Source organism: Solea senegalensis, linkage group LG15 (genome assembly GCF_019176455.1).
Source record: "Solea senegalensis isolate Sse05_10M linkage group LG15, IFAPA_SoseM_1, whole genome shotgun sequence".
In the NCBI taxonomy this organism is placed as follows: Eukaryota; Metazoa; Chordata; class Actinopteri; order Pleuronectiformes; family Soleidae; genus Solea; species Solea senegalensis.
In genome coordinates this window covers 11,697,609-11,723,312 of record NC_058035.1, presented here as the reverse complement: position 1 = coordinate 11,723,312, position 25,704 = coordinate 11,697,609, and the positions used below count along the sequence as shown (strand labels likewise).

The window sequence follows — 25,704 nt, the reverse complement described above, 5'->3', positions numbered from 1 at the left end:
TGTGTGACGGCACAGGAGTGGAGAGAAGCTCCGTGTCACAGTCACTGAGCTGCCGCTGCTGTTGCTGTCGCGGAGTGTGTAGTTGTCCGGTTTTTTAAAAGAGGGTGTATGTGAATCCGGAGCTCAAGGAAACGTACGTGTTTTCACCTCTGTGGACTTTGACTCAGGTAAGAGACAACGAGCGCTATCAGCTGACATTTAAAAAAGTCACTTTTTCCTCTTTGTGTGTATTTATGTGTCTCCCGTGGTGCGTTCAAGGTCCTTCACTGCACTACAATGGAGAATACAGCAGTGTCCTGCCTGATCAGGACTGCAGCTATTGCTGGATATCGATTAGGCATTTACGATATGCTACTGATATTGAGATATTGAACTGATTCCTGAACAGTGCTTCTTTTCCGCTACCAATTTTATTTAATAATTTTGACAAAAAAGGAAGCGAAATTTGTTGAAATGACAACACACTTTTCGATATTAGGTGATGCACAAAAGTTCAACTAATGATTATCTCCTTTATCAGTTAATTCCATATTCTTCTCGATCAATCATTTAGATTCTTCCATAAAATGTAGGAAAGTGTGTAAACAGCCAATGTCTTCCTCCTTAATTTAAATTATTAATCGATTAGTAAATTAATCATCAACTATTTTGATCATCGAATAATCGGTTTGAGTGTTAAATTTGAATATATTCTGGTTTCTTTGCTCCATATATCCACATTTCCACGTTTGGGAAAACACTGATCCACATTTTTCAATATTTTCTGAAATTTTACAGACCAAAGTATCCGATTCATCGAGAAAATAATCAACAGATTAATCTATTATGAAAATAAATAATTGTTAGTTGCAGCCCTATAGCAAAGAAACCCAGAACACATTCACGTTTAAGAACATAAAATCACTATCAAAATATGTTAGGATTAATTTAGTAATTGAGCAGCTCTAATCCTGTTGTTAACCAGATAAAATAATTGCAACATCCTTTTACACAGCAGTAGATGTGAGTCATAATCTGACTATGCTCTGTATCACGTAACCAGATATTTAGATCTAATGTGCTATTAGCAACACCATCATGTGACTTATGTCTTACTCAGAAGAACAGTAGTAACTATTGTCAGTAACAGCTATGTTATGGATCTATATAGCTTTAAAAATGTGGCTAATTTATGTCTCGCATTACAAATTTAGCGTGTGAGCTTTTAAACTCCTTCACACTAGACTCGAGGCTCTCAATTATTCCCTCAGCCAAGGAATCTCTACAACCCCTGAGGTTTTTCCTCTGCAATAGTTTAACTATAAATTCTCTGAATAGAGAGTAAGTGATGCTGTTTTAGATTGCACAATGAAAATTCATTTAACTTCCATCATACCCTGAAATAATATATATCCCCCTGTGAGTGTGCCACTGACTCCCATTTGAGAAGTGCTGAATGTAAAGCACACCCAGTGTACACACTATTGTTATTGTAATCATTATGATATACAGTACATGCCTGTGTAACTCATACTGTATGTAGAAACGCCATAAGAGCGGCTGTGATTACAGTGAATAGGCTGTAAACACACACTGATGATGCTCAGAATGCTGTTAACAAGACGTAATCAGCCGTCCTGCTGTCTCATGACGCTGATGAAATCATCAAATCGCAGGGAAATGTATACTAATCAATTGAAGCCACTTACCCTGTCTTGAAAAATGCATGACTGTGGTGTGATAAGTGGAATGAAACGCATCCAAGGCATGCAAACATGTGGTCATTTCGCTCAACAGAAGTATGTTATTGTTATGTATAAAGAGTCATTGATGGTCTCTTTCCTGTCACACCCCGTCTGTCAAAGGGTTGGTTTAACTGGTTTTAAGCTCATTCTCAGTTTAAAAAATGTCTGTCAATGTCACTGCTGACTGCCATTGTGCTGCAGCCTCTCGTTGTGATTTGGCACATCCTTCTAAAATAGAAGCTCTGAGATAATATCTATGAAAAGACTATGTTTTATCTCTGTATTTGTTCCCCACTCTCTACAACTACAGTCCATTTAAACTGGAGAGTGTAGGCTGGAGACTGTTTATCCTGTTGGGATACTGCATGGATGATGTGATATTGAGATACTTAATTCAATTTATCTTATTTTTGGTTTTGTTTGATATTTATTGCTCTTAACCTCTATGTATTTTACTGTGAGATGATAAAATACAGACTCAGACTGGATCATAAAGATTCTTTTCTTTATGTCCTATGTGAGATTTCTGTTATCCCTGTTTTTCTCTTAGATTTGTGTGAAGGGAGAATTTCTCTCTCTAAGGACACATTGTGAAGCCAAACAGTTGAGAGGGTTTTGTTTGTCGATATTTTCTGTAAAAAATGTGAAAAGCTTCCCTTTTCCTCATATGCAAGTGCCTTTTGATTATCTAGACGTCTTTCTGCCTCCTCTAAAGCAACCAATGTTTGGACGGACTGGCCCTTATAGCCAAAGGATCCTCACAATTAACCCCAAATAAGCTGTAAAATCATTGTAAACAACACTGAATGCGCACAGTTGGGTGTGTGATTCATTGTTGTGTGTGTGAATGGTCAGTTTAGCCCAGTGTTATTCAATTGAGTACACAAAGTGTAGTACTGTAATGGGAACAAATAGAGTTCAGTTTGTTTTTTTTTTCCCCCCTTTTGTGTGTCAGTGAAACGCGAGTGTTTTAAAGCAGTCAGTCGAGGCACAGCTCACACTTTTTTGAGTCCTTTTATGAGACAGAAGTTGTTTGTTGATGGAGCTGTCACCACAGTGCACTGCTCTCGTCCATTCAGGCAGGTTTATAGACAGACACTTTAGAATTGCCTGATAAAATCCATTTCCTTGAATGAATGTCATGGGACCGGGAGCTGGCAGTAAAAATCAGAGGGAGCAGAGATTAGAAAGGTCTGGCCGAGAGTGCTGGAGTCGCTCTGATTTCCTGTGGGCACGCCTCATTTTATTTCCAGCTTCTCTCTCTTCGGTGTTTTCTTAGTTTTGACTGCTGTGCTCAATGGCCAATTAACTGTTGAAAGCCCCTGCATTTAAAGTGTCATGGTCTCTGAGCTAGTCACGGCTAATGGATTATAGATGAGAGAGAATTGGAAATGCAGCAATTACTGTCTCTTTGCTCTGCACCGCTGGACTTTCTGACACTATTTTGTGTCTTTGCTCGCTGCTTTTCTTCTGTCATATTGTCATGAAACATTTACATCTGAATGAGACTGCATTGCCGTGGCTGACAGATTTGGACCGAGACAGTCCATTTGAGTGACTTCGTGTTCATGATTTGGATATAATTTACCCGTATACCAACCTATAAAACGTGTAATATTCCCCAAACAACTGCATTTAAGGAGCTCAGTAATGTAACCTTATTTATAGCTTATCCTTTTTTTGTTAACAATGTTTTATCATCACGTCCATTTGCAGAGATATATTACTGTGAATATTTTAATTGGCTCAACTTTGTCTTTTTTTACATTCATGTCACGGTAAGGCAGTGGAGCTACTAAATTGACAGCACTAAGTTATCTTGAGAAAAAAATTACAAAAAAAAACAACACAGGGAACCATCAAATGTTTAACATAAAAAAGATTTCTTACATTGTTTACAAGTTCAAACAAGACAGTTGCTTTTACTGTCTATAACCAGCATTTAAAGAACATTTAAAGAACATTTAAAGAACATTTAGAGGACATAATGCTTCAACTGTGCAACAAATAGTCTAATCTTATCCGAAAAGAAACAGTTATCTCACAACATGAAAACCTGGAGTAAATTCAGATGGAAATCATGATGCCTCTTTTTGACTGAAAACAATAGACAACATAATTGCACACAGAATGAGGCAAAAGAGTCGCACAGCAAAACCGCTTCCTAATAAGCAGCACTACCACGAATGAAAACACCAAAAAGAGCCCATTAAAAGTTTACAGATAAACCTGGACGTTCAGCAAGATTTAACAATCGTATTTATTATCACAATCACGAACTTTGATAATGAAAATGCATATACGCCGTCAACGGTCCTTCCCGAAGAGGGCGGTAGAGGATCCGAACTCTGACGTCACTACTGCAGTGTGTCGTTCTGGTCACAGCGGCGGTGCAAGTGGTTAGTGAAGCATTTGTGTTATTTTCAGAGTTTACGGGTGGTATAGGATTTTACTTCTGTCCTTTACCAGTAATTTTGACTTGTTACAGATTGATACTGATACTGAGCATTGAATTAGCTCATCCCGAGTGTTCAGTGTAGGGATGGGTATCGGTATAGGTTAGTATCGGTACGATACAATCCACAAATTTCTATATATCGCATGCTTCACGATGCACAGACTGTTAAAATGTAAATAAAAATCAGGCATTATAGCTGAGTCATCATGTTTAGGGCTGATCATTTCTTCTTTGGAGGAGAACAATGTTTGTTACACAGTTGGAGAATTATGTGTTTTTGAAATGACTCGGCACAAATGTGCTGTTTTTGAATTTCAGTAGGGTTCTAAGGCACCTTGTGCTCGAACCCTAATAAATGGTCTATAATGACTGTATCGGACTAATATCAATATCAGTAGGCACTTGGGTTTTTAATATCGGTATTGGTATCGGACACGAAAAAGTGGTATCGTCCCATCCCAAGTTCAGTGTGATGTTTTACCGAACAGACAGAAATGTTCAATTATTAAACGTTTACAGCAACTTTTTTTTGATCATCAATTAATCAGTTTGAGGTTCTTTTTTCGTTAATAAAAAAAGCTTTCTGATTTTTCAGCTTGTTAAGTGTGAATATTTTCTGCTTTTTTTCCGCTCCATGTAACACAGAAATCATTAAAAATGAATAATTGACATTTCCACGTTTGGTGAACACCGATCAACATTTTCTGAAATTTCACAGACGAAACAAGCCCTCAATGAATCAAGAAAATAATCTAGAGATGAATCCTTAGGGAAAAGAATCGCTAGTTGCAGTCTTTCTGCTGATTGTGTTTCGTGAGGAACTATCTGCTGAAATGTGTGAGACCACAGGAAGATTTAATACCAGCCGTCCAGTTACATAATACTAGTGAGCGGTGAAATGCAATATCATCACATTATAGTCGTCTTTACTGTTAGTACCCAGTGTTAAAATCACAGCTGGTGGAGTTTCTCTCTCATCCACACACCTTCATGCTGCAGCATTTTGACCGAAACATGATGCTGCTGCACTCAAGCCAGCTGTTGTCATGGTGTCCACCCTGAAGGCGCTGCTGGGACTTTTCTGTAACAGTGCAGTCACACACGTTTGTGCTAATGGCTTTTCTGCTCTTCTTTATTACATCCATGTCTTTCTGTCTCTGTGTGTTAATTGATTTGTGGTGTGTGTGTGTCCGTAGTCAATGGAATGCTTGGATTTTCAGGCAGCTTCAGTGTTCTAGAGGCATGCTTTGTTTCATGGAAATTGCTGCTAAAGTGTGTGACTGTTAACATTACATTACATGTCATTTATCCAAAAATTGAATACAGGAATTGAGTACAATCAGCCAGGGGTGGAGTCGAACTTGGGACCATTGCGACCATGATGTCTTTCGCACACAGGGTAACGGTCTTAACCACTGAGCCACTCCACCCCTACAAAGGAAATTTGTGTCCGTTTATGTGTGTACTTGTACTGTATGTACAGTATATCTTAGTGAGGACATTGTGGGGAAAGTGGGTTTTTGAAACTGCTCTTTATGAGTTAAGACCTGGTTTTAGGGTTAGGGTATGGGGAGGGTCAAGGGTTAGGCATTTAGTTGTGATGGGTAATATCAGGGTGAGGGGCTAGGGAAGGGGGCCAGAACCTTTCCTATGAAAAGAACCATTTTATGTGTGCATTTTATAACTTTGCAAATATATTCTGTGTAAATGTCCGTAAAATAACCACTTGCATATGTTAGACTCAAAGAAGAAGCAGTAATTCTTGAAATTGTTAATTCTTGAAATATATTCTGTGTAAATGTCCGTAAAATAACCACTTGCATATGTTAGACTCAAAGAAGAAGCAGTAATTCTTGAAATTGTTAGTTTAAGGCAGCAAAGGTGGGTTTTTGTTTCTGGCTGAAGACGTTTTAAAAAAAATGGGCCCTCGACCACATTTACTTACTCTCTTACTCACAAACACACACACACAGGCACAAAAGTAATTATCATATCACACAGTCATTTCCTCTCCTGGAAACTGTGTCTCAGGTTGTGCTGCTGCTTTAAACGACCTCACACCTTATCGATCTGGATATCTCCACTTAGCAGTTTAATCCTCAAGTGTTAAGAGCACACGCAAACACTTGAGCGCCATATCAACACACTTCTCTGTTTGACAGACGTTGTTTGGTTAATGATATTTTCAGTCGTCTGTAGACGAGGCAGCTGTTGTTCACATATGCACACAAACACACACACACATCACAAGCTGCAAAAAACTGCGAGACACTTCAGTCTCACGCGGCTCCATTGATCCACAAGTAGCATCCAATATTTTATTGAGTGAATACTTGCTGTATCTGTCATATCTTTGTTGTCATCCACGCTAAAAAAAGTCCTGCACATCAGCTTATTTACCGTGTCTGAACTCCACCAGCTTCCCTTCTCTGTCAACGTCTCCTCTGACTTTATGTTGTTTTCAGTCGCAGTGTTTCTGTGTTTTTTGCTTTTCATGCTGACAAACACTTAACTCTTTCATATGTTTGTGTTTTATCTCTTCAGGTTTCTTCAGTCCATGCACGGTGAAGGAGACCGTCTGCCTGTTTGTGCGGCCACGCGGGGTGTGCCCGTGCGTTTGTAGGTTTACGTGCGAGTGTGTTTGCATGTTGTGTATACACACGCTCGACAGAGATGCAGGGAGCCCAGTCCCCAGTGCTGCGACTCGTGCTGCTAAGCTGCTGCGTGTGTGTGGCAGCCGGCTACCCATTCAAAACACCACAGGACCTGGATGTGACTCCACGCATCACCGTGTTTAGCAGTGGTAAGCATGCGCACGAAACACACAAAGACAGTTCCTGGTACAACACACCCTCTATCACATGTTAAGAATGTCATCTATCTTTGTGATTTAAAAGCACAATATGTATTTTCTGTCTCTCTTGTGTGGGACGATGGGCCTTGTTGTCTTTAGCCGTGTTTCCATCAAGTGAAATGGTCCAGTTCGGTACAGTGCATGTATTTTTTTTGCGGTTTCCATGAGGAATAGTACCAAAAATAACCAGCTACTACCCTTCTCTTGGGGTACCAGATTAAAATGTTATGACCGTCAGCTGATTGGGTGACAGAAAAACATCACTCCCTTGTGATTGGTGTTTCTTCCTGGCCCAGTTTCTTCAACCAAGTAGAGGTACTTGTTCTCAGTTGAAACACAAAGCCTGATACGGGGGTTTTACCATTCCATACTGTACCGGACTGTACCAAATGGAGCCAAAACCATGATGGAAACACATCTTCTTGTTTCGTTTGGTTACCACTTCACTTTGACATTTCATATGGGGCTTACACTCTAGTCACTTATATTGAATAGAAATACAGATTTTTCTGCATTTTAAGAGTGTTGGAATCATTTTGGCTAATGTACATAAGTACACTAGCCAAGGAGATATATCACATTCAACTTGTTAATGCATTTTAATGCAGAAATGTATGTATTGAATCTTTAAATATCTTTTATTGAGCTAGACTGGCGTCAGACTCATTGATACGGCTGCAACTAACAATTATTTTTAATCTGTCAATTAATTTCTCGATTAATCAACTAGAAAAATGTTGTGATGTAATTAGTATTAAGCAAAGTAACCAGAAAATATTCACAGATAAGAAGCTAAAACAAACCAGAGAGCTTCTTTTGATTATTATATTTTTAAGATTTTCTTTATTATTTTACTTGAACAAAGTAATCATTTCTGAAAACAGTTTTAATCGAAAAATCGATTCATCCTTGCAGCCCCACTCACCACCTCATCATTTCTTGCGATAAGAAAGTACCAGCTGCTCCTGTTCTGTATAATTATAATCACACTAAACTGCACAATAACATTAATATCTTTAGCTGGTACACGTGTCTGCACAATTACATTTAACAGTCGCTTTACGAATTTGGTTTGTATACGTACTGTGTAGCTTGTGATGTTTATGTTTATTTGCTGCACTGTGCAAAAGTCTTAGGCCCCCACTAGCGTAGCTGTTGGCCTTTCTGATGCAAAGTAATGATTTTATGTCAGATTCCGTGATCTTTGGCATTTTGAACGTCACGGTGTGATTGAAGGTTGGTCTTATGCCGTATGTTAGCAAGCTCGCGATGAGTTCATTCATGCAACATTCATTCATTTATTCACCTCGTGGGAGGAGACATAGGGCGAAAGGCTGGGTTCACCCTGCACAGGTCCTCCTACAGCATGTTTAAACATGAATACACTTGAATAAACTTGGAGTAATAGGCGTTTTTCACAGCAGCCATTTTGACTTGAAATAGTAGGACAAACAAAGGTTTTACCAACCGTTCACATCAAGGCTCCGATGAAAGGGAGTGTTTTTTTTTACACTATATACTTGACAATTTAGCCTTTAGAAGCCTTTTTTTTTAACTGAAAAATGTTATTTTAATACATACATACTTTTGCTGATTGAGAACAACAACAAAATCTAATTGTGGCCCAAGCATTGTACCAATCTTTTTGCTTACATTATTTAAGTTTACATTTTATTTTCTCTTAGTCTTTGTCTAAATTCTATTCTTCACGGAGCAACTGAAACGCCAACTTCCAATTTTCCTCTCGGGGGATTATTGAAATACTCTGATTCTGGCTCTGATTCAACTCTTAAATGCTGAACCCCGTCGCGGCAAAATACCTCACGACGAAGTGAACTTCAAATATTGATGCAGTGCTTTTGCATGTTTTGTAAAATACACAGCTGAACGTCTCCCGTTGCAAAGAAACTCTGTTATATTACAGTCACTGTCTTCTGTCTTGATCTCGTTTTCAGCGCGCTTTATTTCCTTCCTCTCTTATGTCTCCCTTAATCCCTCACTCTGTCCTGACACAGCTCTTTTCTCTTTTCCCCCGCACACCCTTATCGCTCCTCGTCTTATTTGCACCGATGTGCACACACACATTTGCCTCCCTCTGTTGATCCTCACCTGCCCCTCCTGTAAACTATGATTTCTTTTCGGATTTTTATTCATTTACCTTGTGTGAGTGATGGGATGTAGCCGGAGGTCACGCAGACAGAGGAGGAGGAGTGCTTATACTCTTGGAGCATCCAGGGAGACTGAGACCATTGTAGGGTCTTGTGAAAAGCACTGTAACCATGACAACTGTCATAGTATGGCTCAAGATAGTTATATACAGTATTTTTCTTTTGTGGATGTGTCGCCAAGTGTGTGTCTCTCTCACTGTTACCTGATCCGGGACTTAACACAGAGACGTTTGAAATACATTTTCTCAGGTTTGACCTGCAGCCAAATCTGCTAATGCAATCTATTTGTGGGACAATATCCCCATTCTCCTCCTCTCCTCCTCTTCTTCTCACACTCATCATTACCCATCTCTCCTTTCACAATACTCCTCACCGGCTCTGAGCCTTTCCTAATACCTTTATCTCATGCAGTTTCCTGTATATCATCAGTTTCTGCTCAAGTCTGCAACCTACAGGTCCTCCTACACTCATCTCCTCATCTGCCACCTCATCACTCTCCCTCCTCTTCCTCCTCTCCCATATATCTCCTGTCCACATTGCTTAGTTTTGTACTCTGGCTTTGTCTTTCTCTCGTTCTCTCTCGCTCGTATTTTCCCCGATGACTTCATGCTGCGTTGTCTCTTCAGTTTTGCGTATTTGCAGATTTTTCAATGTGCAAATGTATCACTAATGCCTTTAATCGCTGTGTTCCTTAGCAACCTAAAGGCCCCCTCACCTGGCTGGGCTATTGATTTGGTAAATGCATGCACTGAAGCACATCTGTTGCTCTCTCCTCACTTCTACCCAAGGTGAAAAGAACCAAGGGAGGAAAGTCAGAAAGGTTATTTATATAACGAATTCTGGCTCATGAGCAGCCAAAACAGAAGTCGTTTTCAGACATTTGGACTCTGGGTAATGAACTGAGAGTTGATTTTTTTGTGAACAAAAGTGAACGAAATGTGTTCACAACAGCAGGAGAATATCCAGGGGATCAAGGTGAGGTGATGACACTCGTCCATTCACTCACTCTGTGTTCTGTCTGGAGTTTCTCCCGCTGTGTTCTCACTTGTCGACGGTAATTTAATTGTGAATGTAGCCTTCCTGTTTGAAAAGTAGCAGGTAGAGCAGGTACGATTATTAATCGATCACTAAATTGATCGTCAACTATCTTGATATTCGATTAGTAGGTTTGAAGCTTTCTGATTGTTTCAGCTTCTGAAATGTGAATATTCTCTGGTTTCTTTGCTCCACATAACAAAGAAATCATTAAAAGTGAATCATTTTCGTTCGACATTCAAGACCATCATCATTTCCAGGTTTGACAAACACTGATCGACATTTTTCAACATTTTCTGTCCAGGATTGAGCAGTTAACCGCTTTCAAATAGAAATCACAATGCACTTTGCAAGCAAATTGCAAAAGCTGCAGTTTTCTGTATACAGAATGTAGAGTAGGTATTTTGATAGTATCTCAAATCAGGATTTATTGTGGGGGTTTATTTTCTTGTGATATTTCTACTAGATTAATGAACAGAAATGGATAAAAATGGATTGAAAGTACCAGCTGCACATTTAATTCAAGATTTTTTAATTTGAGAAATGTCTTAGTTTTCACATTTGTGCTGTGTCCTGCTCTAATAGTCTGTGTTTATTCTATTATTATTATTAGAATAGTATTATTCTCACCGCACTCGGTCAGTGAACACTTGATGCCAGGTTCACACTGGCTGGGTGCCGTGCGTGTGTTGTGGCTGTTCTGAGTCTTAAGATAAGATAATATGCACTTTATTGTCCTAAAGGAAATGTGTCTTGGACAGAAAATACAAATGTCCACACACACATGCGTACAGAGAACACACAACAACTACCACACGTTGCACATTAACCCATAGTGCAGTCATTATAAAATGTTCAGTTGTCTTGCTCGTGTCTAACGTGCATCTGTGTGTTCTGAGTTTCACTCACGCTGCGTCTCACTCGTCTCCCCACACCACCAGTGTGATTGAGACTTTATTTTATGATTTATCTCTGACAGAGATCATCACGTGGTTTTTATTTACCCAGAGAGAGAGGGAGAGAATCTGCACAGTTGCTAAACTAGTTTTTCAAATATAATATGTATCTTTCTCATGTATTTCAGATTCAGCCGAGACACTGAAACTACGACAAGAGGTGTTTGATTTACGTAATCATGCTGGTAGAATGTCAATATCATGATCAACAAATCCTCTCTCTGTCTATTTTTGCTGGGAAAAATTCGTGAAAATCTTCAATAAATAGGCAAGACGCCTGAGCTCAAAAATAGATGTGTGCCTCACCCATGCAGAGTAAACACTCTCATTTGTGAACATGGGAGCTGAAATGAAAACACAGCCGTGATCCATGCAGTGTGAACCAGGCCAAACGAAGACACAACACTGTATTTTCTACTTGGCCTGATAGTATTTATAATTATTATTATCTTTGGCAGCTAAATATAGCAGTTAACTTAAACATAAAACACTGTTGATGTACACTGTTGCATTGATTTTGGAAATATGACTCATCATAATATTTGTGGAGTACTGAATCAGCACCAAGTATCAAAATACAGTCAAATCACGACAAAAACAAATAGTCCCAGCTCTTGTATCTCTTTTGATAATGCTCCATCATGTTTTAAGTCTATATTGCAGTGACTTTTTTGCAAATCTGGTAGAAAATTAATTAGATAGATTTCAATTAGATTTGAAGGCTTCATTATAGACAGTGTTGTCCATTTGGGCAACTTTTACCCTTTGATCTGGCTGTCATTTTGTCTGTGTCAGTGTTTTTATTTGTAAGAACGTCTCTTGACAAATTGTGGAATTCCAATTTTTTTTAACTATACTCTTAAGTCATTAGAGGACAAAAATGTCCATTTCCAGAAGCTGTTATAAAACATTGCAGATTAGTATTCTTTTTTGCTTTTTTCTACATAAATCTCTTAAACAACTTGAGCCCTGCTCAAAACTACCAAACATTCAATCATTGTGAGGATTCTAACCCTTTAAAGGCCAGATTACTTGATGTCTCTGTTATTTACTGTATTAAAAATATGTATTATGTATGTATTTTCCATATAACAAATGTTTGGGAGCTTTTTCTTTTTCAAATCAGTCTTGGATATGTCAAGGATTAGCCAAAAATATTGACTTTCGTGTATTATTAGTTGTTGTGTAGCATCAGATTTTAAATTTTAAGTCATTTGAGGACAAAAATTAAGTTCTCATCGTTCAGCCCTAGTTTGTTTCATTTTATGTGTTAAAACGGTTCTGAAAAATCTATCACACTAGAAAACAAGCAATAGTCAGATGACTTCACTGTGTTTATTTATTCAGTCGGCTCCTTTGTTCTTCAGAACATCTAAACTGTACACACTGGTCAGGCGCTGGAGTGTAAACGTACACGTTAGACTTCCGTCACATCACAGTCCAACGCCTCAAGTGTAGAATAAGCACACGTGTGTGTGTGTGTGTCTGTGTGTGCTTATTCCCTGAACACTGTGTACTATGCTGATGAGCCAATGTCCCTCCACGTTTCCTCTCACTGCCTCTTTTTCTTTATTCTTCTCCCGCAGAAAACACCAATGTGCCTTTTGACGCACAATCTGGTAAACTGAGGCTAAAATGCTTTTCGTGAGATTGTTTAATATCACCCAGACAAATCTCCCTCGGCTGTGTCATTCCATTAGCAAAGTTGTTTTATATTACCTGACTCTGGCTGTCAGGGCCCCTCACACACAATAGGTATTGTGTGTCCTAATACTCGGATTACAGCGAGGAAACTTGGGCATTGTGTCCGCTATAATGCTTTGACTTCACCCACAATGAAACACTCGCATCACGTAGGGAAAGGGTATTGTTCCGACAATCCCGTACAGGTAAACCCCTGCTTCCTGCAGCTGTGAATTAAGTAGGAAAAGTAGACACCTGATCACCTAGAAGCCGCCTGCGATGAGAACTGACTGCTGCTGCTGCTGCCGGAGTGAGCAGAGTGGATTGTGTTTTGCAGCAGCTGATAAGAATCTTAATAACGGCTTACTTGAGATGCATGCAGTCTTCGGGGGGAGTGGGTTTGGCAGAGGATGACGGAAGTCGGACGCTCTTGTGTTTAGAGCTGCTGAATGTTTGTTTTGTGCCAAATTGGTGAAGTTTGTGTGTCTTAATTGCTGTGAAAACTCCACTCAAGAAGATCACGGTATTTTTACACATACAGTTACAACTTTTGTGTTATTTTTAGCTGCAGTATTTTTATTGTCTGTGCGTGCGTGAGGACGTGTGTGTGTTTATTTAGGCACATTTGATTGTGTGTTTATAAATGACATAACTCCTTAACCGCGTGTGCACGCACCCTGTGTGCGTGTACTTCACAGAACGAGTGTTTGTACATGTGACCCCTCATTAGTATCCTGTCCTTTCAAACACGTGAAGAAGCTAAACAGAGGTTTTTGTGTATATTACACAAGCGCGACAGAGACACGTTCTTCTTTTTCCTCTTCTGTCATACTTCTGTGGTTGTTCATATACTTTAGAAGTGGAAAATCTTTAAAAACAAAGTTGATTAGATGTTTCGCAGCGTTAGCGGCGGCACTCTAACTAACAAGTCATTCATCATCAAAGTAGATGACATGTAACCTTCAATCATCGGCTCAGTAATTGATTCCTCAAGTCCAGGCTTAATTAGTAGACGCCTATGTGAATCAAATCTTAAAATTTGCTCAACATTGAATTTGTTGCCGGGAACTAAACAGAGCTGTGAAGCTGCCTGAAGAGATTCTCTGTGCAGCTGCAGTACAATGGAGTTCGATAAAAGCCCCTCTTCCCAGGCCGTCTAAAAAAAGCAGAAGCTCAGATTTTTTGAAGCCGACTCCTCAGAATCAAAGAGCAAGGACGTTGTGCCAATTTGCATTGATGTTTGACAATCATACCGCGAGAAATCCATCATGAAGATGAATAGATTTATATTTCTCCTTTTATTCTCATGCTGTCATGTTTGATTCAAGAAGTGTTCGCTCTTCACTCTTCTGCGTTTTGATGCCACACCTCTAATGGTAATAACTTTGTGCAAATTCCATGCGGCGGTGTACATCTATCCATCCGTCCGTCCAAATATTCACTTAACAGGACGTTGCATGTATGTGGACGTGCACTTAGCACTAAGTAGTATTACAGAGGACAAATGAAAGTGTTCCCACAGAGAAAGACCGTGATCAATAGCTGCAGTGTACAGTGTTTCTGCAGAGAGAAGGCTCCGTTGGTAACGTGTTCAGCCATACAAATGTGAATCAGTCCTTTTCAGCGGAGCCTTGTATAGTCCAATTCTCACATATGCCACTGAAAAGACGCTCAGCAGTGAAGGGACGGTTAAACTCGGTTGTTTGTGACTGTTTTTTTTTCCTATCAAAAAGTTTCGCCAGTCTTTTATTGCAGCGCTGCTTGTTAATTTCTTTTTAAATTTTTTTTACCCCAGGACATTTGGAGCCATTTTTGAAGGACACATGTTGTCAGACGGTTACAAAAGGTCACTTTTATTCCCAAACAATCTCCTCTCTTCTCCTCACGTCCTCGTCCTCCTCCTCCTCCTGCTGTACATGGGGCAATTGCCACCAACAAACACAGAGCACACCTTAATCTTTTTTGTCCCAATAATTGCACATACCCTCTTGATACTTTATGTGTAGTTCTGCAAACATGGTGGCTAATACAGAGGTCTGAAAGACTGTGTGCGTTTGTGTTAAACACAGACTCTTAGAGAGGCTTGACTGCGTGTTGAATATTCCTGTTATTTGAATGATGGTCAATCTGATCTCTTTAAGTAATGTCTGTGCTGTTTGGGGGGCGTTTTTTCTTCTGAGACTTAATTTTATCGATTGTGGTCCGTGTTAAATTGTGTTTTTCTTTCTTTCTTTGGGTGAATTATTAATGAGGATGGGACCTTGAAAACCAATTCCTCTCCTCTCCTCAGGTCTCCAGGGCTGCAGGCGTTTCCAGTCCTCTGCCGTGAACTACAGCACCATGCTGCTGGAGGCTGACAGTGAGCATCTCTATGTCGGTGCCCGGGGAGTTGTATACCGTCTCGATGCCTCTGACATCTCAGCCGACTCTGCTCTCACTGTGAGTGTTTGTTTCCGTGTTGTGCACCGCAGCCACCATGTCGTTAACTCTACCATGGCCTTATTTGCATTCTACAATGTGGGGATTTATTTATTTATTTATTTATTTGTTTGTTTGTTTGTTTATTTTTTAAGGCAAAACAACCCCCTCTAACTGTGTTAAATAACTTTTGCACAACAGCTCACAGTTACACCACAGGAGTGTTTTGCTGCATAAACATACATATTAATGAAAAAGACTATTGTATCTTCTTTAAACAGAGTTCATATTAATATCATCCAGCCACTGAAACACATGAAACTTAACATTGGCAACATTTGCCTTATTTATGTAATTCATCATTTTATGCACATTTCTCTGACATCTGTGGCATTTTTGCAAACTCCAGGATGTTTTGTATTTAAAGGTCACAGCTTAAACTGTCTCTTCTGCTCGGCACATTTGCAAAAAAATGCCCCCCGTGCCACGGCTCATGATTATACAAGCACTCTTCCTTTTAGACAGTGTCATCCTTCACGTTGTATTTCTTCACTATTTTCTTCACATCGAAAACTAATCACTGGTAATTCTCATGGCCGTTGAATTATTGATCACTCATCATTTCCGTCACTGTGTAGTATTTTTACATCATAAGTGGCAGCACTGTGTGCCGGGGGAACATGGCACTGATGTGGTTACGTCAGCTAATAACATAATCCTGAGAGCAGGACTGTTGTTGTTAATTTAATCCTGGTGTTCACGCATATGTGCTGTCCTTCACTCTCTATTTTCTTCCAAATGGAGGCAGAATTTACAAAATTGACATCATGTGTTATTAAAGATGACCTTAAAACTAGTGACAAGAAACAAGAATATGTTTTAAATCAATAAAATTCAAATTCTTTGCACAACTGAATCTATTCTTACTTCCTGATTGACTTCACTGAGGAAATATAGAGGTTGTGCAGCAACTGTTTCCTTCCTCAGTAACTAATACAGTTTTCTCACCAGTAACATCCGTCACAAAACCAACCACATGTGAAATCTAGAGGGATATGCTCATTAATGCTCAGTTGAGAGCTATTTCCATTTCTTTCTAGTTTACTGTAAGATGCTTTGCTGTGATTACGTCGATATAGAGCGTTATGTTCCCTTAAGTACGAGAAGCTGGAAACTCTTTCACCTGTTCGTGCTGCTGTGTTTTTTACTTGCTGACAACTTGACATTAGGCTGTTAATACTAATTATGTTGACACAGCATTGACGTGTGTCACCGTACGTTTGTGCTGTGTGTGTGTGTGGATATGTGTGCGTGTACGTACTGCAGCACTCCCTCGCAAACCACTCCTCCACATCCTGCTGGAAATAAAGTGTGCGATGTCAACTTGGTTGACTTTGTTGCTTAAGCGTGAAAGACGCGTACCGCTGCTCAGGAACTTCAGAATGATGGTGTAATGTCAAAACTCCTAATGTATGAACTATTAAAGCAGAAAAAGAAGACATTATGCTCCTTTTCTCGGCAGCCAGATCTGTTGTCTTCATCTTGAACGTGTGCAAGTCAGTGATATGAAACCCTGCGGCTGTCTTTCTGTCTCACTGCATGTTATATGATGTGTTGTAGATGGAGTGGGAGGCCTCTCCTGAACAAAAACAGCAGTGTCTACTTAAGGGAAAAGACAATGAGGTAGTCATTTAGTTATTTCTCCTTCTGTTCTTTTGTTTCATCTTTTTTGTGTGTGATTGCTTCTCTGTGGATTAATATTCACTTCCTCTTCCAGACCGAGTGTTTCAATCACATCCGCTTCCTTCAGAGGTTCAACTCGACTCATCTCTACGTGTGTGGGACCTACGCCTTCAAACCGCTCTGTGCATATATAGTATGTCCGTGCTCGACAGATCACAGTCCATCTGGTGCTGTTATGATCTAAATGTCTTCCTAATCACCCAAGTGTTTGTGTTCGTATAGAATGAGAAGAGGTTTGTGATGTCGTCTCCGCCTGAGGAGGGCAAAGACAAATGTCCCTATGGCCCAACAACAGGCTACACTGCCCTCATCATCGGTAAGACCCTTCACCAGCTGCTAATCATTCCTAGAGTTTCACTGAATTAAAAACCGAATTACTAGACAGATTGTTTTCACCTCCAGACCAGCAGATGTATTCGGCATCCCAGTATGAGTTCAGGAGTTTTCCGGATATTCGCCGCAACTCTCCGGCTCCTACGCTGAAGACAGAAGATGCACCAACACGCTGGCTCAATGGTGAGTTAAATGTTCAAGAAGTGGACGCTTCTGTCCACCAAACCCCAGGTTAATCATCCACAGTATTCTGCTGAGGTTGCCCAAGCAGTTTCAGTGGATCAATAATGAATATTTTTACTGCTTTTCAAAAGCAGCTACTGATTGCTCCACTTTCTCTTAAAGCTTAGTTTTTCATGCATAGATAATCCTGTTTTTTCAGACCCAGTCTGTGATTCCAGAGGTGCGAGCCGAGCTTCAGACAGTCTCATTAACACATTCCTCCAAATATGATTAGTGAAGCATGTAAACATCTTCTCCTCTTACTTTTTTGTTTTCTCCACCTGTGCACACTCGTAGTATAAGAAGGCAGCTGCTTAGAGAAAGACTGAAACTTCTGTCTGTATCTGCACTCTTTTACAGCCATTAGACTGTTTTATTAATGTCTTTTTTTTGTTCAGGACAGCTACTATAATCCCTGTCATGGCCTCATTCAGACCTGGTATTCACATCTGTCCCAGGAGATCCAATCCTTTGCTGACAGTGAAAAATACGACAAAAAAAAGTGCATCTCCTGCGACCATTCGAGTTCATATTTCGCTTCACTGTGTAGATGTGTCTATTGTCAGTGTGTGTGTCTGTGAGTCTGCATGAGTGACAGGTAGAGAAAGATGATAATGAGGCACGGGGAGCTGAGTGAGTCAAAGCTCTACTTGAGCTGCTGTAACTTGAAATATGACTTAACCTTTGGAAAAAAAAAAGAAAACTGGCTACTAAAAATCTATGGGTGCTGGTCAATGTAAGAAAAACGCCCATCCAGTTCATGATTAACCCTTTGTGGATCAGAAGCGGGTCGGAGTGGAGTGACAGTATTATAAAGTAGCTGCAGCAAGGATGTGAAGCTTTGGAGGGGAATTCATATTTTGTCCAGAGTGTTGATGCCTGAAATTGGTGGATGTCATGTGACCGTGGACAATAACTCAGACACTACACAATGAAGTGTCACTAATGGTGGACAATCTCTGAACTACTTCCTGCAACAACACTGTTGCTTCTGCTTCAGTAACGTTGTCAGACTTACAATAACAATTTGAGCCATTTAATGGGGAAAACAATGATATTTAGTGGGCATAGTAGAATTTTATAGTCGTCCCTTAGGATTACATTGTAGCCAGGACACAGCCACTGACCATTTGATGTACTGGACCAATTATAAAGGTTTTTGTAAAGTGCTATTCCATGAATGTTAACACTTTCTGTGGATCACTGCAGAACCACCGTACGACTTATTGCATCTTTTTCTCCAACACACAGAGGCAGACTTTGTGGGATCTGCACTTGTGAGGGAAAGTTTGAGCAGCAGCATTGGCGACGACGATAAGATCTACTTCTTCTTCACCGAACGGAGCCCGGAGCAAACGACCACCTACAGCCACAGCAGAGTGGCACGAGTGGCTCGCGTTTGTAAGGTGAGAGCACGAGATTGTTTGGTAACTGGTAGTGCAGCTATACATCATGAGGCTACTGTAAGGGAAGTCATGGCTGCTGATAGGAGAGGCTGCTGTAATAGATGAGCGGCTACATGGAGCCTTCATTTGTAACAAGGCCCCAGGAGCACACTGTGTAGCTGATGAATGAGGCACAGAGTCGGAGTGCCTCAGAGTGAGAGCGATAACTGACTGCAGGGGCAATACTTGACTGTTTAGCATCTTCTCTGATGCCTAAAATATGAATGATTTACATTCCCTGTTGCCGAGGACGCAGCAGTGAACAAACAGATTCACCTGCACAGTGTAATAACCTTGTTGTTGTCTCTTGTGGCGTCTAAAAAATAAAACAATCTCACAAGTTCCTCTCACTGAAAGTTTGGCAACATTTATTTATTTTTTGTCTCCATCCTCGTCAAAATGCCGTGTTTCAGTAAGTTTGACATTTTCAATTTGCCACTGACTGAGCACATTCAAATCAAAGGAGATGATGAAAACAAAAAAGAGGATTTGCTGGGGTTTCAGATGAATTGTAGATGTGAGTGGAGCTTCTCCGTTGTAAACCTGTCAGGGCTTTTTTTAGGACGCCGAGTGGGTGTTGAGATGTGTCTGTGTCTGAGTGTGATTGTCGCCACCTGTGAGAAACTTTACTCCACAGTGAGTGCTATCTACTTACTGAGGACAAACACATAGCTCATGCTCCTATGTCAGCGGGGGATGTTGTTTCACCCAGGAACACCATGTTGAGATTAAATGATCACGCAGCAGTACATTTAACACGGTTACAGTCGGACAAAACAGCAAATTACAGTAACATTTACAGGCAACATAAGATGTCATTAGCAGACGCTAAATGACATGTAAAGCGACTTACAATAAGTGCATTTAAACATTTGGGTACAAATAAGAGCTAGAACTAAGTAAGAGCTTCAAGTAAGCCAAACTATGAAGTGCTAGTCATAAGTACGATGTATAGGTTTTTGGGGGTTTTGTCATCTGTCATCTGTCAAATTGTATGTATTTATGTAAAAGTGCTTTAATCTACAGTTTCACCATTCAACAAATTCACTTACACAGTCACACGGCAGAGTATTTATCGTACACATTCACACGCTGTTTATTAATGTCAATCTAAACAAAGAAAGAAATTGCTGTGTGATAAAATGTCAACATATAAACTATAAAATTGTCAGCATCCAGCGATCAAACTGGGCACTCTGAATTCAAAACACCTACAGCCACATTTACGTGACTCTGTAAACTTATTCTTCACAGAGTTCATTTAAAAACATGCAGTGAGACCAGCGCTCTAAGATTCAAGCTTCTTTTGCAATTGATTTCAGGCTGATCAAGCAGAAAAGTAGAAAGATATTTATCCCAATTGGAAGAAAATAATAAAACCCTGCAAGTGAAGGTCATAATTTCCACCTCTTCAAAGGATAATGTAATGGTTGGTTCTACACCTGCTCGCCTGTTTCGGGCAGGTGTAAACACTGGTTACTGTAGGGAGTCTTGAACATATCTTAGTTGATATGAACATATCAACTAATATGAGCCCTGTTTCTCTGCTCCCCCCCGCCTCTCTTCCCTCAGGGCGACAGAGGAGGCCGCCTAACTCTCCAGAAGCGGTGGACGTCCTTCCTTAAGACCAGACTGATGTGTTCCCTGCCGGAGTACGACTTTCACTTCAACGTGCTGCGGAGCGTGTTCGTCACGCCTGGGCAAACACCACAGGACACATTCTTCTACGGCATCTTCGGCCTGGAGTGGTGAGAGGGAATTTTCATGTTGTCTTGATACTCTGCCCGAAGGGTTTCTTTAAGGATGCAAATGCAAAAAACAGTGGGACAGTGATGGGAGCAATCGATACACTGAGACGAACAAGAAGGGGTGAGATGAGAGAGAGGCGGGCGAGACAAAGGGAGAATCTTTTTTTATTAATCCAAACTGTGGGGAGAATAGTAATTTAAACATAAAGAAGCCAACTGCTCAGAGGAAGACTGAATATTTATATAATTTACGTCAATTTCGGTGGGCTTGAATCTCAAAGTTGTTTTTCAGCCCTGGTTGGTTTGACCATACCTGCGGTTGCCATGGAAACAGCAAGTTAGACTTGATTCAGCAAACATTTATTTAACAGCTACTAAACAAATGGGTCTGATTTTCATGTTGCACAAGGTGAAAGTAGTTTCCCCACACAATACTGCGTCACACTGAAGTCTCTACCCTGCTTAGGATTTACAATTGTGCAGCCTGACGCCTTTAAAATGTCACTATGGCTGGCGTTTATGAAAGTATTCGCTACTCCACAATAACAGACGCCCATCAACTGCCAGTTCAAGAAGAATAAAATGTTGGGCTTGAATTAGAGAAAGCTTGATACCACTTTTTCACATCAAATACCAATAGTATCTCAACCTTACATATCTAACGATCTACCTCCCGTATCAGTAAAAGTGTAAACAACAGCATCTCTTTCTCCTCTTAAGCTCCATCCTCTTGTCACCTAAGCTCTCACTAAACGTCTGGATCCTGTCTGTAGTAATCAGCTTCTTACAAACTCCCCACCCCTCCCGTGTTTGTTCCTCCCATTTGTCTCTTTCTGAAGTCGCAGCTAGGTGAGCCACCACCGATCTGCTGTACTTCTACTGCTGTCTCTATGGCAACTCTGGGTTTACTGATGTTATTGTGGGCGGCGTGTGTCTCTGGTCTTTCTCATTGTGCCTGTGTCGATGTCCAAAGGAAAAACGTGAAGGCGTCTGCTGTGTGTCGGTTCTCTCTGTCTGAAGTCCAAGAGGCTTTTCAAGGACCCTACATGGAGAACCAGGATTCAGGCTCCAACTGGAAGGAATACACTGGAAAGATCCCTGACCCACGACCTGGGACGGTAAACACTCACACCCTCTCTCTCTCTCTCTGCTCTTCATACCAGAAAGCCACGACAGATGGAACTGATCCAGAGTAAAAGAGTACATTCACATTACCAGGCTGAAGTGACTCAGATCGGATTTCTTGTACAGGATTTCTGTCACATACAGTATAGGTGATCAATATGTGGCCGTGCAACACATCTTATCTTACCAAACTCCTGCTTCATTGCAGATTGTTGCTGTGAATGTGGACCCTCAAATCTGTTGAACTGAATCAGTTAATCCAATTTTAAAGAGTGTAGTTGGCAATCTGAACGTATGAAGTGGGGAAGCAGGGAAAAAGATGGAGGAAAGAAGCTCAAAAAAACAGCTTATGTCACTGAAACCCATTTCCATGATTATTAACTCCAGCCCATGGCTTTGGTGACGGTGGCTTTGTGTGGCATTCGGGTCCATGGCACTACAAACATTATCCGCTGTAGTATCACTTCAGCACTTTGTAGGACTTAATTTAAACTTTGCTATTAACTGAAAAACTGAAAAAGTAGAAGCAGTCGAAGATTTTAATGCGGGAGCGTGAAAGCCTCTTAGAGGAGCTGGTTTGAGTCATTTGGCACAAAGAGAGAAGGGAAGTTGTTCCCTTAGTCAGGGACAGAAAGAGCTGAGGCGTCCACATGTTTGAATCGGCAGGTCACTTTTCCCCACACACATACACACATACTCTTCCACAGGCACTTTCTTCTTGATCTCTAATTTTGTCTGCAGACCATCGCACTAAGCTTCACGCCCGACTCTATCCCTTCTAATACCGTATCTATTTAAAGACACTTAAATAACGAATGAGCCAAAAGTGTCTCTTTTATTTCCCGCAGCTCACATCGTGCCTTCATTGCTCTCTCTCGCTCTCTCTCTCTCTCTCTCTCTCTCCCTCTCTCTGTCTCTGGCTTCTTCTTCTTTCTTTTTTTTTTACAGTGCATGACTGACGCTCTGAGGGCCAGGGCCATAAATGATTCCACCTCGCTGCCCGATGACATGCTGAACTTCGTCAGAAGACATCCTCTGATGTTTCAGCAGGTCCAGCCGTCAGACAGGCGCCCCCTCTTGTTCAGGAGGACCACGCACTACACGCACATGGCCGTGCACACGATCCAAGGCGTGGATGGACAAGCGAACCATGTGTTATACATGGGCACTGGTGTGTATGAATCTATATCATCCATATGATGTATGTACCGTGTCGTCCTAGAGCCTTGTTACTGTTTCCTATCAATTACTTTTTCCATTATATTGATTTTATTTCGACCGTTGTGTGTTGGGTTTGTCCACTTATCTGTTTTCCTCCATCTAAAAAAAATAAAGCAGTTCCATGAGAAGACCCAGCTTAACTTAGCCTGTCTCTCTCTACTGCCTTTTGAGTCTGCACTGTATATATGTATTTTATAGAAACGTGATACATTTGGATGGTTCACTTATTGGCCGTTTCTGAGAACACAAATTACAACAATAAGTTATAATCGGCTGTTTAATTATTTAATAGCTATTAAAAGTTTGCCCAAAAAGATTGTCCCAATTATTCTAATTAGCTCTACTTTCTAATATGAAAATCAGAAGCAGAGACTTGATCAAAAATAGCAGACTGTCATTCTGTTGGTATTTGCTTCCTTCAAATCCACAACATTATTCCAACATTTGTTTCTTGTGTTGAAATGTTGCTGTTTGCAGGAGAAAGAGCACATCTTTGAACCTCTTGAACCTTCTTGGTACTTTTTTTTGGGGGGGTGGAGTATTGTATTTTCAATTTTCCATTTTAAGACATACACAGCACAGAAAATACACAAACATGGCTCCAAATCCCTCCCATGTCCCACCTGCATACAAACTAAGCGAGACCAAACTCAAAAGGCGTAGGTAATACTAAAGAAAAAAAATATATATAAATAAATAAATACTACACATTAAAGTCAAAAAAGAATAAATAAATACAACAATCCTTGAGGCAATGTAAATAATCCTGGCTTATTCAGACGTCTTGTAAATTATCTTGTTTTATGAACAAATTCTGAGGAATTATTAAAACACTGCATGATTACTGGACATTACTCTACAGAATGTAAAAGCAAAACTGTGTTTGTGATGTTGGGCTATATATAAAAAGTGACTGGATTTGACTTCACTTATACCTAAGTGATAGTTAACCATTCATAACAAACATTAATTCTGTCAAACCGCTGAACATCCAGGAGACTTTCCATCCCCAGTTTTGTTGTTTTCAAACATACCCCAACCTGTTCTAGCCATCTTGCTTTACCAGCGCAATGCTGCAGTTGTACTTCCTCCTTTCCTCTTGCCTCACTTCCTGTATGCAGAGCTGGAATGTGGACAGGTGACACGAGATTCAAAAACACAGCTGCGTAAACTAAAAAGAGAGAGAATAAAATGGCCTGCTTAAAGAATGACCAACCATGTTTCTCCTTCTTTTCCTGTGTCGCACAGATGAAGGATGGTTGCACAAGGCCGTAGAAGTCAAAGGTCAACTGCACATTATCGAGGAGCTCCAACTATTCGAGGAACCACAGCCTGTTAACAATCTACTGATATCTGTAGAACAGGTAGTGTGTTGGACTCTAACTTGTAAACACACACATTTGAGGAGTCATCTCCATCGTGCGATATTTAATCCCCCTCTCCTCCCTCAGATGAGTGTGTACGTGGGCTCTCCATCAGGCGTGGTGCAGCTGCCGCTCTCTGACTGCCGCAGGTATGTTTCCTGTTATGACTGCATCTTTGCCAGAGACCCTCACTGTGCCTGGAACGGAGCCCACTGCGTGGACATAATGACACAAGCAGACAGGTGGGTGCTTGGATCAAATCTCACACACACACACACACAGCCAGTGATTGAAGTGCTGCAGGTGCCCTTTTCTGTGTTTGGTTTGAGTAACCTCGCCGTATCACGGTGTCCTGTCACACGGCAGCTCCAAGAAGTGTTGCGTAATGACAGGACAGGCAGAAATGTCGGCTTTGATGATAAACATTGCGTGCAGCTGTGTACTCACTGGACACTGATTAACCTAAACTGCAACGCTTACTCAGTAGAAACCCTGTTAAGCGCTAAAAGACATGGGTGATAACACGTTTAGATTAGAATTTGGCACAAAATAGAAATAAGGACATTACAGCAAATGTGTACTTCTTGCCCTAATGTTATTATTACTATTGCATTGCACTGATGTGACTATTATTTTTTTCATTATGTTGTTTTCGTCCTTTCTGCAGGTCCACCTTAAGACAGGACATTCAGCATGGCAGCAGTGGATGTGAGAACGTACAAGATGGTATGCTGCTAGGTGCTACTGCTCTGGAAAAGTTTTGACAGTGAATGATGAAAGGAGGAGTAAAAATAGAGAATTACTTGAAAGATGCATAGTTGTCAGGAGATGGCATGACGGCCTCTTTGAAAGTTGATTATGCACACACTGTGTTGGCAAAAATCCTCTCCTCCCTTCTTTAATCACATTTTTAACATCTTTGGAGAGAGATCTGTTTGATATTCCAGACAGGAAAATGGCCTCTCTCACTCCTGGCTCCTGGGTTTGAGCCAGATAAATTGTAGCATCTTCTCTATTGTCTTGCTGTGTCTCTCTTTGTTTGAGGAACACGAGGGCAGGAATTAAACTATGTCATTGAAATCCATGCTTCAGTAGTGTTTGGACAGCATTTAAATGGAAATTAGTTTGCGTTAAAACTATAGTGAGTGACCTCTGAATACAAGCAAATGTTCATTATATTGAAACACAATACTGATTTAGTCTATCA

The 25,704-nt window shown here is 40.5% G+C and overlaps 1 protein-coding gene across 1 annotated transcript in view; it reads left to right on the top strand.

The window, feature by feature from the left end:
• sema4ga (sema domain, immunoglobulin domain (Ig), transmembrane domain (TM) and short cytoplasmic domain, (semaphorin) 4Ga) overlaps positions 1–25,704 on the top strand; it is a 28,669-nt gene continuing 2,965 nt past the window's right edge. The window contains exons 1-14 of the mRNA XM_044046463.1: positions 1–167; positions 6,727–6,985; positions 15,169–15,317; positions 16,917–16,979; positions 17,074–17,172; positions 17,262–17,355; positions 17,442–17,555; positions 18,846–19,000; positions 20,612–20,787; positions 21,761–21,905; positions 22,861–23,083; positions 24,382–24,497; positions 24,585–24,739; positions 25,165–25,223. Coding sequence (XP_043902398.1) covers positions 6,856–6,985; positions 15,169–15,317; positions 16,917–16,979; positions 17,074–17,172; positions 17,262–17,355; positions 17,442–17,555; positions 18,846–19,000; positions 20,612–20,787; positions 21,761–21,905; positions 22,861–23,083; positions 24,382–24,497; positions 24,585–24,739; positions 25,165–25,223 — 1,678 coding nt within the window. The 5' untranslated portion in view covers positions 1–167; positions 6,727–6,855. The remainder of the gene's footprint in view (positions 168–6,726; positions 6,986–15,168; positions 15,318–16,916; positions 16,980–17,073; positions 17,173–17,261; positions 17,356–17,441; positions 17,556–18,845; positions 19,001–20,611; positions 20,788–21,760; positions 21,906–22,860; positions 23,084–24,381; positions 24,498–24,584; positions 24,740–25,164; positions 25,224–25,704) is intronic.